The sequence below is a fragment of the Pocillopora damicornis genome, chromosome 3, assembly GCF_964200805.1.
Source record: "Pocillopora damicornis chromosome 3, jaPocDami1.2, whole genome shotgun sequence".
NCBI lineage: Eukaryota > Metazoa > Cnidaria > Anthozoa > Scleractinia > Pocilloporidae > Pocillopora > Pocillopora damicornis.
Genome location: NC_142672.1, coordinates 26,783,708 through 26,795,805, shown reverse-complemented (window position 1 = coordinate 26,795,805; position 12,098 = coordinate 26,783,708). Strand labels below are relative to the sequence as shown.

General features: G+C 37.0%; 3 protein-coding genes across 5 annotated transcripts in view; 2 read left to right on the top strand and 1 right to left on the bottom strand.

The window, feature by feature from the left end:
* Positions 1–79: 79 nt before the first annotated feature.
* Positions 80–2,246, top strand: LOC149049110 (follistatin-like). The gene is made up of 5 exons (XM_089199590.1): positions 80–140; positions 271–480; positions 829–1,047; positions 1,388–1,538; positions 2,038–2,246. The coding sequence occupies exons 1-5, from the start codon at positions 80–82 to the stop codon at positions 2,132–2,134; spliced, it is 738 nt and encodes a 245-aa protein (XP_089055716.1). The 3' UTR covers positions 2,135–2,246.
* An 806-nt stretch (positions 2,247–3,052) lies between these two features.
* LOC113684294 (kelch-like protein 35) lies at positions 3,053–5,589 on the top strand. Its single transcript, XM_089199589.1, has 2 exons — positions 3,053–3,292; positions 4,433–5,589. The coding sequence occupies exons 1-2, from the start codon at positions 3,053–3,055 to the stop codon at positions 4,748–4,750; spliced, it is 558 nt and encodes a 185-aa protein (XP_089055715.1). The 3' UTR covers positions 4,751–5,589.
* Positions 4,900–12,098, bottom strand: part of LOC113684296 (xanthine dehydrogenase/oxidase) — a 32,060-nt gene continuing 24,861 nt past the window's right edge. Inside the window, exons 36-41 of one of the 3 annotated variants that reach the window (XM_027201638.2) lie at positions 11,675–11,805; positions 11,350–11,481; positions 10,330–10,453; positions 7,507–7,603; positions 7,083–7,193; positions 4,900–6,281 (exon numbers count right to left, since the gene is read on the bottom strand). In XM_027201638.2, the coding sequence (XP_027057439.2) occupies positions 6,214–6,281; positions 7,083–7,193; positions 7,507–7,603; positions 10,330–10,453; positions 11,350–11,481; positions 11,675–11,805 (663 nt within the window). In that variant the 3' untranslated portion in view covers positions 4,900–6,213. Of the gene's footprint in view, positions 6,891–7,082; positions 7,194–7,506; positions 8,444–10,262; positions 10,454–11,349; positions 11,482–11,674; positions 11,806–12,098 lie in introns of those variants that run through there. The other 2 variants (XM_089199346.1, XM_089199347.1) reach the window with 2 other exon arrangements.

Here is a 12,098-nt window from a genome sequence, read left to right as displayed (position 1 = left end):
CCCCTTGTAGGGCCCCTATAAATCTTTACGGTTTTCGAAGATGGCCAGGATTTGATTTTTTTTTACGTAATGGACTATAATGGTCAGACGGATTTACATTGTTAAAAGCTCTAGGAGTTCTGAGCTTTTCAGTAGAACAGGTGCGCCGACATAAAGATTCTGTTGGCGGCAGATACTCGTGAAGATATTTTCAGGGAGTATTCTGTAGGATTTTCAGTTAAAACTTTCACAGAACATTGAGTTTGTTCTGTGCATTTTTACGATCAATAGGCTGCAACAAAAATTGTTCTGCCCCCTTTTCTCGTTGCGTGAAGGACGGAGGAAACCGGGAGAAATGCATATGCAATCAAGAGTGTCCTAAGATATTAAAACAAGTTTGCGGTTCAGATTTCGTGACGTATGGCAACGAGTGTCTGCTGAAGAAAACAGCCTGTGTAGAGGAAAAAGAACTAACTGTGTTGAAAAAGGGAGCGTGTGCAGGTATTTCTTTTTAAAGAAGTATACAATTAAATCATTTAGCGCGCTAGATCAAAATCATCAGAAACACTTCCGGAGCAAATTTGAACGGTGACCTGGCTTATAACTGATTCTACTTAATTTTCGTGTAATCCATAAAAAACACATGTTGTCAGTTTCATAAGAAAATGCCTTCTCACATCACACGAAAAAAACGTACATGTTGTCTTCTCTTGATTCGGTAGGCAACTTGAAGATTCAAAATCTCACCCATCACGAGAATCTTTTTAATTTATTCATTCCCTTCGAACCCATGCCTTTATTTGGTAGTCAAAACATCTGATGTCTCTAGTTTTTGCCTTTCGCACCTAGGCGCCTCAACAGTTTGTGAAAACGGACCCTGTCCACCGTTTGCAACCTGTGTTGAATCAGACAATGGAAACAGATGTGCATGTCCTCTGTGTTCTCATAACCGCACCCGAAAAATTTGTGGATCGGATTGGAGAACCTACAAAAATTTTTGTGAACTCAAGAGGTATGCCTGCGAGAATAACAAGCACATCTCAGTCGTCTCACGTGGTGAATGTGAAGGTAGGTAATTTTGATGTCGTCATCCCAAAGGTCAATCAGAAGAGAGAGAAATAACTTGAAGAACCATTGGGCTCAAAAGAAAACCAACCAAACTGCCAAAAGCGCAGGAAAAAGCAAAAAGGAACACCAAAGCAATCCTGGATTATTCGCAACACTCAAATGAAAATTTTTCAATTATTCTAACGCATAACTTTCTCACTCTCAGTTTCTGACAAATGTATTCCCAATCGTTTTTGTCATTTTCCAGTCCATTTGAGAAATGTTTGAGTTATCTAACTGTACTATTGTTGGAAAGGAATGAATTTCTTGATGTCACTGTCATGTTTTTTTCTTCCTTCAGTATCATTCTTTAAGGCTAATCCTGAGGAAAAAACCGCTAAACAAGAGAAGTCGTCTGGTTTTATGAAGAAAATTTACATCTCCGGAATAGCTGTTTTGATCCTGGGAGTGGTAATCGCTATTGCTATGTGCGCGAGTCAACCAAAGAATAGGTGAAGATATTTTTAAGAAATCGATGTTTCTGTTAGAAAGCCCGAAAATTTGGATTTCTGAAATGAATCAAAGGGATCCCCAACCCTGTGGTTGTGCAATGTTTTCAAAGACAAGTATGCTTTAAAAACTGTACAACTGTTGTCTTCACCAACAAAGAGTATGTTTAAAAATGCCTTCTCAGCCCATGTTGAGATTCCTAAGAGTAGCCTACTAGTAAAGAATATCATCAAATATGTCTAAAATTCCATTTCAAACGTCGCCATTTTGAAAATAAATCATGAAACTGCAAGAGTGGGGTGAGAAATTTTTTTTTCTGGCGAAAAGTGGCTTTATGTGTAGCGGTTCCAGAACGTTCCTAATTATTCATTATTGGCCAAGGCCCATTACAATGAGCCCCCAGCAAGGCTCTGTAATTCAGAACTTCTCACCTGTAACAGCTAAGTTGACTCTCTGTAGTTTACTGACCTAATTGAATCCATTGTTGAAAACTTTTTCTAGAAGAATACAGAATAACAGCCACCGGAACAAGAGCTCATTCAAAAAACGTCATCCTAAATACCAGAACGTGAAGCCTACCACTAAAGAAAACTTGTAAGCGAAACACGACTATTACTGACGGATTACGTCTTCCAGTTATTGTACTGCTCATCGAAAACTATTTTTTGCTTAATGTACTTATTACGGAAAAATTTTATCCATTTTCGTACTGTTCACGGAATACTTTATCACTCATTGAAGTACTTGTGGAATACTTATGTCAGTTTTTTTCATTACTTACGAAACACTTTTATCAGTTATTTTACTGTTCGCAGAGGATTATATTCCTTATATCATTTATATCACCCATTATATCACTCATTGACTACTTACGGAACACTTCGGAACACTTTGGTACGCTATTGTGCTACTAATGGGGTACTGTTAACTGTAATTTTCTTAATAGCGGAAAACTTTTGTCAGTCTTTATACAACTTACAGCCAGGAAATTTATACCAATTGTTTTACTTTCTTGTTATATCATGCCAATGTAATCTGTTTAAAACCAAGATAAACTGATCAAATAAAACCAGCCTTTAATTCCTGTCGTTGCCGTGATTTAGACCTACACATGACATTAACCATGACCATAACTCTTCCAGACTCCTTCGAAAACTTAATGCCCAAAAACTCTAACTCTCGCTTCGTTGTATGCGTCTAGTCTCGTTTTAAACTCCACCCTCCCCCTCCCCCTCCCCCTCCTCCAACCAAAGCTGAATGCGGTTGTTGTGTTCAGAGAAGTAGGAGTACACATCGCAGGGGAGTTGGGGGAGGGGCCAAAAGATCGTATTTTTTCACGTGTGTTGATATAGCCAATCAGCTGCTGACACGTCACTCACCTTTAGCGCTCACTCGTGAGCTGTCGAGTTAAACGCTCGAACAACAGAAATTCCATATCTGCGCGCGCCCATATATTATTCTCTATTTAACAAATAGATTCCAAGTTGCCGTGCGTCTGTTCAGTAATAGATCACAGATGACGTCAAAATGTGGTAAGAACAAAAAAGTGGCACATAAGGCGCAGCCGATGAATATTTGGCGTGCTGGACATTGTGCTGTTCTCCTACAGAAGCATATTTATGCCATTGGAGGTCACAATAATGAAAGTTACCAGAAGAGTGTGGAGCGTTACAATCCAGTAACAAACCAGTGGCAAACGATTCGTGATATATCCAATGCCAGCACGTTTGCTGCAGTGGCTGTATCAAATGGGAAGGTCAGGCAAAGTTTCCGCACAGCCCCATACTTCATTATGCATACAGTCTTTTGTTAAAAGAAAACAATAGCGCAAACAACAGATTACCTTTGGGACTATTCGCTTTGTTCTCAAGAAGTTGAATTTTTTCTAAGTCTTTTTTCAAACCTTCAAAAAATCGCCGTTTTTGAACTAAAAATTGCGCTTAATCGAGAGCTGATTTTATACTTTAGGAATTCTAGAAATTAAAACAGCTTAAATTCCGCCTCATATTAGCCTCAAAATTGTAGTTTTTGAAAGCAAACATTTGTAAAACGATAAAAATAAAATCGATGCTCACCTTTAAATTTGTTCGTTGTCGTTGTCGTTTTTACTTTTCCCTTTACAAGTAGAGTTGCTTACTTTCTTCATTCAATTTTTATTTTCATCCGCGGTGGTTGCGTAGACAGGTACATACAGGGGCACAAGGAGCTTGGTTTTTATGTTATCTTTCGAACATCATATACTTCGGCGATATGCTCGACTATGTTTCCAAGAGGATCTTCTCCATATTGCTTACGCCACAACCACTCCTGTAGGTAGCTACCGAAGAGATCTTTGGACATTCCTCTACGAGGCATACTTCGTTTGATTCCCCACCATGTATTTTCAATGCGCTGAGTATGAGCGCCTGTGTCTGGGTCTACGAAGTTCAGGCTGTGGTTCACTGTGAGATGATTGTAGCCCTCGTCCTGTAGGCAATCATAAGCTTTCCACATGTCGCTCATCACGCATGTTCCCGGCAATATTTGAGCGCGTATAATGGGTATGAGTGTATCTTTATCCCTGCGCTCTACCGGTACAAGGAAGCAGGCCTTGGTTTCACGGCAAATGCCACCAAAGACCCACTTCCCTTCGACGTAGCGACCGCGGTGATACCTCATCTTGCCAAACTTGGGAAGAGAAAGAGGGGAAAATGGAGAGAGAGAGGGAAAAACAGCGCGGAAAGAAACGCTGTGAAAAAAATCCACTTTTATTAATGCAGTAAGTAGTAATTAGGGATGTATATATTCAATTACCAAGGGAATTGTCTATTGTATTCAAAGACAAAGAGTCGAATGCATAATTAATAAGGACTGCATGCATAATGAAGTATGGGGCTGTGCGGAAATTTTTCCGAAGGTCATTGTTGTTGGTGGGTTCAGTGCCATGAAACCCTCAAAAGTCATGGAAGTCACCTGTGAAATGTTTGACCCATGTACAAATGAATGGAGTCTGGTCTCAAGTCCTGCTATTCCACGTGCTGCCTGTGGAATTGTGAGTATAGATGACATTATTTACTTGTTTGGAGGTCAACATGAAGAATGTTGCATGGAAACTGTAGAGTCTTTTGATTTGAAACAGAACGAGTGGCGAGCTGTAGCTTTTATGCCAACTGAGCATCAACGCTCTTTCCATCAAGCTTCAGTACTAAGACTTCCTAAACATATTGTTTCTTAGAAAATTGTACTGATTTCTCAAGGAATGTCATAGTGTTGATGACCAAGGGTGAGGTCAAGATGGCTTAATATATCAGCCTAATTCTTTGACTCGTTTTCGAAATTATGAATTCAAAACAACACTCCTTCGAAATAAGAAAATAACGACTGTTTTCAATTTAGACTGTGTAGTTTGAATTTTAAATCTTGAATTATTGTTAAGTTTTAAACTAAATAATACCAACTGATGAAAACTGAACCTTAGACCATATAAAATAAAAATATCTGATTTGTTACCCTCCCTTCTCATATCCCAAGACTTCAGACTACACATGTAAGTCAGTTATGAGAATATGGCTATTATTGTTTTAAACATACTCTGGACGATAAGTTCATCAGCTATTGTACTATTGCAGGATAATATATTGATATTGTTTGGAAAAGTTATATTTTACTCATCATGCAGCAAGAGTTTTATCTGAAGCCAGACAAAAAATAATAGTAATAATTAGCATATTTGTGAAAATGGATTGTGTTCATTTCCAAAATAAGTTCAGTTGGTTACAGGTTGATGCAGGCTTCCTTTTAAAACTATTTTGTTACAAAGGCCTTTGCTAATCTCATGTTTTGTACTGCAGTAGACCCTGTCATTTTGTGGTGTATATTGATTTCCATAGCAATAGAGCTACATGTATATCGTATTGTCAATTTGATTCAGTTGTACTGTATAACAGTTGGTTAGTTGATATAACTTCTGATTGAAACAAAAACTATACTAGTATGTACTGATTTAAACACTAAATATCATGTACTTTTGAACACGTTACTATCCAAATATCCAATGAAAAGGAGTATAGACTATAAGATATGTGAGTCCAACATCAATTATTTTTCTAGATCATCTTTTTTTTACAATGAGCCCTGTAAACAATACCCTACCATTGGGTACTTCTATCTTTTTTTCTTAATCTTACCAACAACAGATTATTTTTTGCCCAAAATAGACTCCTACAAGATGAATTCCTGGCCTCTAGTTCTTCATAATATGGTCACATGTTAAGCTGGAGCTACTATTCTTGGAGTTAATATACTGTTCAAAACTGATTGGTAGTTTATATATTGGCTGGGAGTTCTATCACAGATGCTACAACCTGATTGGTCATTGTACTACCTGTCTGTTCACTGAAAGATAGTGGGATAAATGAGAAGCCTAGATAAGTTGCTAAAATTTCTATGAATGACAGCTGTTTTAAACTTTTTCCTTATCAGCCATCCAGGAATAGAAATCTCAAGCTAACAAACTAATTGTTCATTAATTTTTTCTTTGTTTATCAAAGAAGCTATAGACTAGCTGACAGCCAATCAGCAGACTAACAGCTATATAAAATTTGGATTTGATATAAATTTTATGATTGTAGCCTCTACTAACATTTTACAAAGTGAAACTTAAGTCCATCACAATACAAGGTGCTAAGAAGTGCTTGTTTATAAGCTGAACTGACTAGGTTCCACAAGGCATGCTAGCTGTGTGTCTTCCACCATGGAGGGTGCATCTGAAAAAACCAAAACAAACAAATACTGGATCAAAAGCAGGTAGAACTTGCAACTATAAAGAACAATAAAATAGCCTGCCTAGCAATCTTTTTCAATTCCTTTTGGTCATTTGGGAAAAGCTTGAGTCTCAGGAAGGCGTGGGGCAAGAGAAGGCAAAAAAAGTGAATGAAAAAATTAACTAAAATAGATAATTAGCATCTGTTCCTAATCTTGATTTTTTGCTTCCTATTGCACAATGCCTTCACAAGACTCTTGCGTCTCCCACTACAGTAGTAGACTAAGTTAGCGATGAACTAACACTTGAAGTGATTTCTAAGTTCACCAAGAATGAATACTCATCTCCAAGTACTTAGCTGCTACCATAGACATCTGGACTAACTGGCTTGCCATATGGCTGCTCATTAGCTGTCTAACACAAGACTGATAAAGAACCTTTCTGTCTATCTGGTAATGATATTCAAAAAACCAACTGAGTGAAGAAAGTGGAGGCCAAGGAATATAATGCAGGGTCAATTTCTCTTCCATGCCACTGCTGTTGTCTGCACACCTATCACCCCTTTGCTCATCTTCCTTGATTTAAGTCCAAGTTAGTTAAAGTCAGCATGTACCTGAATTACATAAGAGATCCTGAACAACCACAAGATAATAACTTACTTATTTAACTAAGTCAAATTAATCATAATCTATCGATCAACTGAATGCCTGTTTAAAATATGCCTGAAGCACCTATTGTTCAAAACTCTACAACAACAACTGGCTAGTGGTGTTTCATGAAGTGAAAAAGCCTACTTTATACTCACTCATTACGAAGTAATCAGCTCCTTGACCAATCTCAGCCCGGGCCTCCTCGACTGCATGTTTTACAGCAAACAGACAAGCACAGGACATGCACAAAGGTGGCTCTCCCACAGCTGTGGGTTCAATACAATTAAGAATATAAATTAAAATACATGATTTACTGACCTTGACAAAGTAAAATTATGACTATTTTCATATTAAATAATTCTACACATTCTTCAAGGATGGAACCGAAAGACAGCATTCCAATCTTCATTCGGGTGTTATTAAGTAAGATACTGTAGTATTGCTGTCGAATCAGAGAAAGTACTTAATAAGTGTTTGTGTGCACAATTGCCAATTTTTGCTCAATCATTTTTACAGTCATGAAAATATATGGTTGTCATCATTAATCAAATAATAAGGTTGCCTTTGCATCAAACTCACCTTTCGACCTAAGAATTCCAAGTGGATTAGGAGCATTCTTCAGTAGAGTCACATTAAATTCAATTGGTATATCCTTGGAACATGCTGGCTTGTATTCCTGGAATTGCCCAGAAATAAAAGCAAATAAGGTTTTTTTTTTTACTTCGAAGAAACTGAATTTTTGGTGTAATAATTGCATAAGTATGCTAAAGTTGAAACCTGCAAATGTTTTATATGCCACATGGGAAAATGAGAAAATTGCTCTTTCATGACAGTTAACTAGCTAATCCTGTATGCAGTAGAATGGTAATTAACTTATCAGAGTGCAAAATCTCGTGTTGCACACCAATTGGCTTAACACCATGAACCCACCTTTCCATGATCCAGTTCTCTCAGTACAACTTGACCAGAACACAACCTGGTCATTGCAGATGTTTTAAATTAAGCAAGAAATTGTTGTGATAAAAATCAGACTTGCTTTTGAAAAGGAAGTGCAATAATTGACTAGCAACAATTTCACCCTGATTAAATTGGAATAAAACAAAATTTTTTTCACCTCTGGAGACACCTTATGAAGAAAATAATTTATCTTTGCTAATTTTTAAGATAAGATTAAATTAATTAAAGATTAAATAACCATGAAGGCATGCTATAAATAGGTTGGCTCTGCCCCTCAGTTTCAGCTCAAATGCAAATTATGTCTTGGTAATATCATACGCAATGGCAAAGGGAAGCATTTCTAACTTCCAAATTTAATTGCCGCAAATGAAGACAGTTTTGATTGAAGGAAGAAGATACAACATCAACCAACTCTTCCATTGTGACGTAAGTGTAGAAACTTATTGCAGCTTTTAAGAAGTCCATGTGCTGTTCAATTGCTTTGGATTGGCTGCACCTCATATAGAGGGGTCTGTATGCCACAAAAGTTGATCGACAAATGAGGTACCTATAGAGGTACCTAGGGGAATTACGGTCAACTCGCCGACGGACCAACTCGCCGACGCCAACTCGCCGACGTATAAAATCGAGTAGAGACGTCGGCGAGTTGGTCCTCAATCCAATACAACTTATTAGAAGTTAAACATACAGAAAAGTAAACGATATTTAGTAAAAAAAAAACTGGTGAACATTGGTGAACATCTAACAGAAGCTTAAACATTGGTGAACATCACCAATGACTATAACAGCTTAAGACGCGAACGAGTTATTGTGCGACAACAACACCGTAAAGACTCATCATGTCAATCGCTCAGATTTTTTAACGAAAACTTGGCTTTCTAGTCGAGATCTTTAGTAAAAAGCATTTCTTTTTATTTGCAACAAAGTTTTTTAGGATCTCAAGGCGAATAAAGCGAAGTAAACATCACCAATGACTCACAACTCATTGGCGTCTACAGCCAATTTTGTTCATTGAGATCCTTATAAACTTTGTTGCAAATAAAAAGAATTGCTTTTTACTAAAGATCTTGTCTAGAAAGCCAAGTTTTTGTTAAAAAATCTGAGCGATTAACATGATGAGTCTTTACGGTGTTGTTGTCACACAATAATACCTCGTTCGCGTCTGAAGCGAATGTAGTTATTGGCGATGTTTACTTTACTTTATTCGCCTTGAGATCCTTATAAACTTTGTTACAAATAAAAAGAATTGCTTTTTACTAAAGACCTTGTCTAGAAAGCCAAGTTTTCATTAAAAAATCTGAGCGATTAACATGATGAGTCTTTACGGTGTTGTTGTCACACAATAATACCTCGTTCGCGTCTGAAGCGGATGTAGTTATTGGCGATGTTTACTTTACTTTATTCGCCTTGAGATCCTTATAAACTTTGTTGCAAATAAAAAGAATTGCTTTTTACTAAAGACCTTGTCTAGAAAGCCAAGTTTTCGTTAAAAAATCTGAGCGATTAACATGATGAGTCTTTACGGTGTTGTTGTCACACAATAATACCTCGTTCGCGTCTGAAGCGGATGTAGTCATTGGCGATGTTTACTTTACTTTATTCGCCTTGAGATCCTTATAAACTTTGTTGCAAATAAAAAGAATTGCTTTTTACTAAAGATCTCATCTAGAAAGCCAAGTTTTCTTAAAAAATCTGACCGATTGTCATGATGAGTCTTTACAGTGTTGTTGTCACACAATAACTCGTTCGCGTTTGAAGCTGTTAGAGTCATTGTGATGTTTACTTTACTTTATTCGCCTTGAGATCCTTATAAACTTTGTTGCAAATAAAAAGAATTGCTTTTTACTGAAGATCTTATCTAGAAAGCCAAGTTTTCTTTAAAAATCTGACCGATTGTCATGATGAGTCTTTACAGTGTTGTTGTCACACAATAACTCGTTCGCGTTTGAAGCTCCTTGAGTCATTAGTGATGTTTACTTCCCTTTTTCGCCTTGAGATCCTTATAAACTTTGTTGAAATAAAAAGAAATGCTTTTCACTAAAGATCTTGTCTAGAAAGCCAAGTTTTCGTTAAAAAATCTGAGCGATTGACATGATGAGTCTTTACGGTGTTGTTGTCGCACGATAACTCGTTCGCGTCTTAAGCTGTTATGGTCATTGGTGATGTTCACCAATGTTCACCAATGTTTAAGCTTCTGTTAGATGTTCACCAATGTTCACCAGTGTTTTTTTACTAAATATCGTTTACTTTTCTGTATGTTTAACTTCTTATAAGTTGTATTCGATTGACGACCAACTCGCCGACGTCTCTACTCGATTTTATACGTCGGCGAGTTGGCGTCGGCGAGTTGGTCCGTCGGCGAGTTGACTGGTTACCACCTAGGGCATCTCTGCTTTTAAAGCACACCTTTGTGTTTACATATTTTATGCAATCCAACTTAATTACCCATGTTCCATTTGTCAGGTTTTGTCCAGTTTTAGTATCATATATGAATTTCTCTGTCAACCACAAACCCAGTCCCATCACAAAAGCACCCTCCACTTGCCCAACATCAATTTCAGGGTTCATGCTGAAAAAGGCAAAAAAAAGTATGAAAAGTAAAAAAAAAATCACCCTTCTGGTTAAAAATCAAGTCTAATACCACTATAACATCTTCAAGAGCCTCTAATTCAATCAGGATATGAACTTTTTACTAACTTTATTTACGCTGGTAAAAGTGGTACCATTCTTAACTTGTAGGTATGCAAAGGGAGTATCTTGGCTGTCAGGAGATGGTTCATAAAGGGGTTATGAGCCAGCAGCAAAAAAGCACCTGGTAATTTGCCTTGAAAAAATTGGCCATCAATTTTTTAACAGGAAGGAAACAAAATTCTTGAAAGCAAGAAAGAAGCATTGAGAGGAAATTGGGGAAATTGCTCTCCCTAACAAGATGCCTGCACAGCTGGCTTAAGGGTAAAGGGCTGGACCTTAGAAAGAGCTTCCAAGCATCAAACTTAATCAAAACTGTAACAAAATTCTCAAACATGATTGGTTATCACCAGCCCGATTTGAGTACTAATAAGACAATGTACATGTCATGTTTGTAATAATTGGATAGTTTAATAGGACAGTTAAAGGAACAGTTAACATGTCATGCCTGTGTAAGTGGATAGAACACCAAGTTAACTGTTGTTGTTTTGTTCTATGAAAAGGTATAACCAATGTCTAGTTTCTCTCAAATTTTGTCATAGTTTTAATTATTTAGTAACAGGACTTTGTGTAATCCAATTCTGTCTGTAATCGTACTCGTGATCCTGCTTCTCAGTCCTCTGATTTTGTTAATCACTCATACGATTACAGACTCCATGCAGTTATTGGACTCCATTCAGTTCTATAACATTATTTATTGAACAACCACCCCTTCTCTGGTGCTCCCTGAAGGAAAAGGTATGTACAATGTAGTTATCAAATGTGAAAATACCTTACCTTTGTCCACAGTCCTCAAGTATGTCTGCACGAATTATCTCTCTTTCCCCAGTTAGAACATCCACTTCAACTTCCACACATGTTGCCCCATAAATATTGTAATTAACCATCTCACTGCTAGGGGCTTGGTATCTGGTAATAATTTTAAAAATCTACTGTTTACCTAACTTTTTGACCGACACTTTACCACAGTTTCTACAAAGAAACTTTCCCCTTTTTTTAAAGAATATATGACTCAAAAATTTTGTGCATTCCTATATTGCTACTCAATCAGCATGAAGCAAATATCTTGTGAAGTGGATAAAGATATCAGTGCATCACTAACCTGTATTTGGCTGACAAATCAGCACCATTTGCAAAACATTTGGCGATGATTTCAGCCCAAGAGGCTGATGGCATAGTCTTCCTCACAGGATCAATTACTTTGTTGAGGATATCACAACAGCCAAGAACAGTCTAAAGGAAAAAAAATATACAAATGACTGGAATTAAAAAAAAGATAAAAAATACCAAAAAATTGGTTGCTGTTAATAAGGCTGGCCATTATCATCATTATTATAATTTTTTTTATTTCTCATCATTAGAATTTTGTAATAAGAATAAAAGTAATAATTGTGAGCAAGAAATTGTGAGATATAATGATAATGCATGCTGTGAATTTTTTGGCCCTGACACCTACACAATTCCTCTGTGAACAGTTCCTAACAGTTCTTGTACTATGGACTACATAAGGTATATTAACCTCATTA